General features: G+C 32.1%; 2 protein-coding genes across 3 annotated transcripts; one reads left to right on the forward strand and one right to left on the reverse strand.

Annotated features, from left to right (window-relative positions):
• The first annotated feature begins 2,707 nt into the window (after nt 1-2,707).
• On the forward strand, nt 2,708-4,235 carry LOC116346186 (lactosylceramide 4-alpha-galactosyltransferase-like). 2 transcript variants are annotated; one of them, XM_031776123.1, is made up of 5 exons: nt 2,708-3,050; nt 3,162-3,599; nt 3,674-3,738; nt 3,808-3,899; nt 3,980-4,235. In XM_031776123.1, exons 1-5 carry the CDS (start codon nt 2,962-2,964, stop codon nt 4,196-4,198), a joined length of 903 nt encoding a protein of 300 aa, XP_031631983.1. In that variant the 5' UTR covers nt 2,708-2,961; the 3' UTR covers nt 4,199-4,235. The 2 variants fall into 2 exon arrangements, with proteins under 2 accessions (XP_031631983.1, XP_031631984.1); XM_031776124.1 differs by having other exon boundaries at nt 2,708-3,025; nt 3,230-3,599.
• Nucleotides 4,236-4,467: 232 nt separating this feature from the next.
• On the reverse strand, nt 4,468-5,604 carry LOC116346197 (hepatic lectin-like). The gene is made up of 4 exons (XM_031776134.1): nt 5,418-5,604; nt 5,254-5,324; nt 5,060-5,168; nt 4,468-4,866 (listed from the first exon to the last, which is right to left on the reverse strand). The coding sequence occupies exons 1-4, from the start codon at nt 5,467-5,469 to the stop codon at nt 4,619-4,621; spliced, it is 480 nt and encodes a 159-aa protein (XP_031631994.1). The 5' UTR covers nt 5,470-5,604; the 3' UTR covers nt 4,468-4,618.
• Nucleotides 5,605-6,372: the final 768 nt, after the last annotated feature.

Consider the following 6,372-nt stretch of genomic DNA (forward strand, 5'->3'; position numbering starts at 1 on the left):
GAAACAATTATCTTATCTTTATCTTTTCATTCATTCATTGATGGAATATGTCTAAATATGTGTTTATTATATTGCTTTATAATTTGAAGTGTAGAATTCAAAAATAGTCAAAATGATCGTTAATTGTATTTTCACTTTTATTATAAAAAATATTTCACATTCGAGTTTTCACTGTGATTAAATTTCTACAATTACATATTTTGGGAAAAAAATCCTATCAATTTCGAATCAGCAAAACTCAATAAATTTTTGTTTGAAGTAATTTTATGGTGGTTGGCTGAAATTATGGTCTTAATTTAAATTACCGTGAAAACTCGTGAATATTATTTTCTTATCAAAATAAATAATCACATCAAGTTTAAAGAAATTTCAATCAAAAAAATAGCCTGTTCAAAGTTTCACATCATTACGATACCACAAAGGCATGTCTTCCATACAAAAATAAATTTTTTTGTGGATTTTTGTATGAAAAGTCTGTGAAAATTTGATTGCATCTTTAAACTAACAAAAGATTCGGGTTTCTCGTGCCAAAAAACCTCCCACTTCACATTCTTTCAGCGTTCAAATTGAAAGAATATCATTTTAAGGCATTTTTCTCATAAGTGCCTCTTCAGAGTCTACGTTTTACACCGATCAATCAATGTCGTTGAAAATTTGACCAGATCTATTCCTCATAGTGCCCAATCATCCCGTAAAGTCAGATTTTGAATTTCATGTCTGAGCACGAAACCATCGTGTCACCAAAATGGTTGAAAAATGGTTGAAAAATGGTCAAAAAGTAAAATGTATGGATGTGGGTACTTCATTCGGACCAAAAAATATTACACCGGTCAACAGATATTGTTCAAAAACTAATCAGCACGTCTCCTAGTAGTCCCAAATCATCCTGCAAAGTCAGAATTTGAATTGAGTTTTTGGAAAAAGACTTATCGTGTCAACAAATTTTGCACGCCACAGGACACATCAAACACAGCGACGCACATTAATATGCCCCAAAATCATCTCCAATCGTGTTTTCTACATTAAATATGCATAGAAAACATGTTTTGGGATGACTTTAATTTTTTGGCCTAATACAATACCTTTTCTACACAAGGTGTGCGGAAAAGTGAAAAATTCTGATTTTACTACTTTCAAGTCGTCGCCTAACAATAATCACATTAAAGTTGTGGTTAATACAAAGCCGTTAAATGAATGCAACCAGACTTGTTTGAATTATAATACAGTACTGTGGAATCTGGCATCTTTTCGAGATGGCATTGACTTATTAATTATCCAGCTACTTCGTCTAGTATTTTCGGATATTTTGATTTTATTTCTGTTAAATTGTATTCATGACTTCAGGTAGGTCGAAGATCATTCGATAAATTTTCAGTTCGTTCCTGAAATGTTTCCATACTCTTTTTTGTCCCGTAAAGCCATACTATTTTTGTTTGATCGTAAATATCTTCTCAATCATATTACTTTGTTTTGGTTTTAATATCTCATCTAATGTATTTAATATATGAAGTGATAGCACTTCAACAACAGGAACCGAGTTGATAACGGATACAAAAAAACGTGGAATTACAGACGGTTTTCAGACATTCATAATTCTCTACCCTTTAAAAAATTTATTTACATCATGCTGAATTGTTGTGTATCTCCCAATTCTCCCATACACTCATACAATTCACAAGCACACAAACAACAATTATCAAATGTTTCAATTCTGGATGTCGCTATATTGATATATGTGTATAAAACTGTGTACTTTACGCCGAATAGACTGACGATTAGACTGACGCTATAAATATAAATGGCAATACACATTTGCACTATTTGTGTTTGTGTCACACACACGAAAAGTACGCAATACGCTTCACCTTCGTTTTCACGTATCTAACGTGCATGCTCACACAGCTCAACGTACACAGAGACGGCAAACTAAGGGAAAGCGTCCATCATTCAGTGTGTAGGCGATACAAGCGGCGAAATATATGCTAATATATTTATAGCGTCGGTCTTATCGCTAGTATTATAGACTACGACCTCGATTATCTGTCACTTTCGTTAGCCGTCAGTCTCAAAAATTTTAAGTCAACATTCGGGAGACTTCTCAACTTTTGAATTATTTGCAATGAAATGGAACATTGACAAAAAAACTTCCAAATTGTTGTGATTGCCGTTGACGGTCTTTTTGATCATCCGACATATCCTCGACGAATAATCGAGGTAGTACTGTAATTAATAACAACACAAAACCAATACTTGAAAAATGCAAGCATTATGTAAATGTGAACAAATTGGTAATGAATCATTTGGTGATAGTAAATATTCGACTGCATCGAAATGTTGAAATTATCAACACTTCCTTTCGAAATTATATGAAAAACACCAAACCAGATTGTTCTACTTTGTAAATACAGTAGTGTCTCGCTGAATTTTTTGATATGCCGTCACGGGACCAATTCCGTACTCGGAACATTAATCGCGATTGTGCTGTAGGTCACGAAGAGAGCAATTTTTGAACATCAACAACGAAAATTATGCGATAAGTTTCAATGAATTGGCAGTGGCTGTTTGTATGCTTGTTTGTACGTGCACGAATTTCATTTGAGAATCAAGTTTAACATATTACGGAATGAAAATTGTTCGAAAATTATTTAATTTGCATTCATAAAATTATCAAAACAACGTAACATTGTTAAAATGCATGTGTCAAGGCTGAAAGCGATAAAATATTCTTATAAAATCATAGTTTTTATTTCTTTATTTTTCGTACTAATTTTGTTGTATCAATGTACATTAAATACCATTCCCCGATTGTTCACATCGTCAGGTGTGCAGAAAAGTCAAAACGACACTGACGCTTTAGATTATCCCAACTTTAATAAAACTGAACTTGAACAGATCGAAAGTGCAAGAGAATGCTACAGATTAAAGGACACCGATGAACGATTGGTATTTTTGGATGATGTTATGCAGTCGCGACCAGAACCTGATAAGGCGATATTTTTCATTAGTACATCATGCGCAAAAAATGGTAGCCGAGTTACATTGAATTCAAGGTACGCTAAAAGATCTCACAATTTCAAACAACATGTGCCCAATACATGATCCGATCAATGGAAGTGTCCAAAATGTACTTTACTGAATAAAATTTGTCTTCAATTCCACAGACAAGCTTGTTCAATTGAATCGGCTGCAAAATGGAATCCCAAACGTGATATATTTGTTTTATTTGTAGCGCGTGTTGGTTTCATTCCCGATGAAGAGCCATCGCTAATTGTGAGCACATTAAAATCATATCCAAATATTCACTTTCGCAATCTTGACTTATACAACTATTCAATGGGAACATTGGGCGAATATTGGATAAAAAAAGACCTAATTTTTTCCACATCATATCATCTGGCGCATCTTTCCGATTATTTACGATTTTTGACACTGTTCAAATTCGGCGGCGTTTATATGGATATGGATATAATTGTTCGAAAGACCCTTGATGGATTTCCACCAAATTTTGGCGGCGAAGAGGATCCCAATTCCATTAATTGTGCTATCCTTGGATTGGAGTCAAAAGACGCTGGTCATAAGATATCGGAATTAGTTGTGCGGTATAAAGTCTTTGAACTTTCAAACCATTTTAATAGTATTGATAAAAATTCAAATGCTTTAATTGTTGAAACAGAGAAAATACGGAACATTATAAACCATACGAATGGGCATACAGTGGTCCAGGAGCTTTATCACGAGGTTCTTTTTTAATATGATTAATTTTTCCTTTTTTTAATTTAATTATATTAAGATTTTATTTTAAATTAGTTTTGAGCGAAATATGCCATTGTCCAAAAAACAGAATATCACAAGCACGACCCGAATTCTGTTGGGGCTTTAAAATATTTCCACAATCAGAGGTTTGACGCAAATCATTATTGATCGAATTTATTTTGAATTTTAATTTAAAAAAAAAAACTTTTTTTCTTCACCATCATAGTTTTATGCCATTCACTGGTCACGACCAAATGACACAGTTAGCACAGATAAATGGACCGTTGACTATACTTTAGAAAAGATTAAACATTCAACTGCTGTTCATATGTGGAATAGTCGCATACATGGATCTCCGATATTGAAATCGCAACGAACGGTTTATAAAATATTAGCTGAAAAAAATTGCCCAAGAATTTATGACGCATCCGATACGGTGTTTTAAAGAAAATTTGATGCAAGAGCAGGATACATATAATGGATTATAATAATTATCCTTAAGGAAACGAAAACATTCAAGTCAAATTTTGTATTAAATAACTGAAAAAAAGACAGTAAAAGTTACGTTGATGAAAAAAAAAAACTGAACAATACATGGTTTATTTATTTTGTTCCATGTGAAATGGGAAAATGTTTTTTCATCGAAATTCGGTACCTTTATTTGAAGCGGCTCCTTATTTAAACTATAACATATTATTATTAACATTCAAACTTCCACATGAATCACTTTATATATATGAAACTAAAATCAAATGACTCAAATCCCTCATCTTTTGACCTGATATAATTTAACATATAATCTATTACGCTTAAAAGTGTCTTTTGCTGCTTTGGAACTGTATTCAATTATTCTTTATAATTTCATTTAATTTGTACAATATTGATATTCAATTAGATCTTGTTCACAAATAAAATAGTTTTTTCTATCACAAGAACAATCATTCCATTTATAAGAACCATAAATTTCCATACACTTTTCGCTATTGTGGTCGTTGCTTGGTTGACCTTTTCCCCAATCCGTAAAATTCATTCGTTTGCCATTTCCCATCCACTCCCACGTAACATCGTCGCTTAATCTTGTTCCCGAAGTCCAAATCCTTCCTCCACCGTAACCTAAAATTGGTAAATATTGAGGTTTATTTTTGAAAAAAAAAACTCACTAAATGATACTGATAATGTCGCGGTAAGTTAATATCCCAAATTGTTTCTACTTTGAGGTTTTACAGACAATATTTTTTTCCTGACCTATATTTTTCTACACAGCCTGGTTGACTTGACTTAAACATATACGTCAATGTAAAATTACCTTCATCTTTTAGTTGCTTTGTAATTCGATTGTTTTCTGCTTGCGATGAAATGCTAACCAAATGCATACCAATTGAATGGCAATGTGATAAGGCGCCGTGCCAAGTGGCCTGAATATATTTTAAATTAAACACGTTTGATTATCAAATCTAAAGAATTTATGCATTAACAATTCATATTTTCTACAAAACTTACTGCAAATTTAATTAGATGATATTTTTTGGTGATTGCATGCTTCGGATAGAACATTTGACCATAAATCGGACCTGAAAATGATGTAAATAAAATTAAATGCTGGTATTTTATTAAAAAAAATTATTTTTTATAGATTTTCACATCGGTAATATGTGTCGGTATACCTATTAATACAAACAGCAAAATGCTGGCAATTACACTTCGTTTCATTTCCATTCAAATCAAATTGACTTTTCGTTAAATTTGTTAAATGAAACTTTTTTCTTTCCATAAAACCCTAACCTCGATTGGATTTAAACTTTATATTCGATTCATGAATTTATAAGCAGCGCAATCATTACACCTTATTGCTTGTTTTTAATCTTATAACTGAAATTCATTTGACGCGACCAGCCAAATATATGACGATTTATCAAGAACAATTTTTTAATATAGATTATGTCCAGAAAAGAAGTTCATTAGTTCATTGAAATTGCGATGCAGTACTTATTTTAATTTTTGATGTTTTTTGAATATTGACCTGAGAGCTAGCCTGGGAACCATGCCTGTACGACATCATGTAATGAAATTTTGCACAGACTATTTTTTGCACAAAAAATAACATTCCAAAAGTTTGAAAAAATGTCAATGCAAATGGAAGATACCTACCATACAAAAATTTCGTTTTTGAGCAAAAAATTCCATATTTTTGATTGAAAATTCCTCAAACTTGATGAGAGCATGTATTTTGATAAGAAAAATAGATTCAAAAAAGATATCTCTCTGTTTATCCGACAGGGCTTCAGAGATTGCAAGGAGAGCCGGACCAATTTTCTTAAATCGAACCACCCTACTATACGCGTACGTCGAGATACGTCAGTTCACAGACGAAACAACTGTATCAAACATGTTGATTTGCATGTTTATGATGTACATAATGAAAATTATCGCAAATAATATATTTAAAAAATGCATATGTGAGTAAGACTTATGGTTTTAGATTAACCGGAAGCTATCATATTATAATTTGCAAACTTCGGATTTAATGTTCTGAAATCGTTGGCATTGAATTGGCTTCATTAAAAAAATTCTCAAACGGAGTAAACAAGTATTATAATAAAAGAAAAAATATATGTCGTG

This window comes from Contarinia nasturtii, unplaced genomic scaffold (genome assembly GCF_009176525.2).
Source record: "Contarinia nasturtii isolate CC-2019 unplaced genomic scaffold, AAFC_CNas_1.1 Cnas_scaffold_1435, whole genome shotgun sequence".
NCBI classification, from domain to species: domain Eukaryota; kingdom Metazoa; phylum Arthropoda; class Insecta; order Diptera; family Cecidomyiidae; genus Contarinia; species Contarinia nasturtii.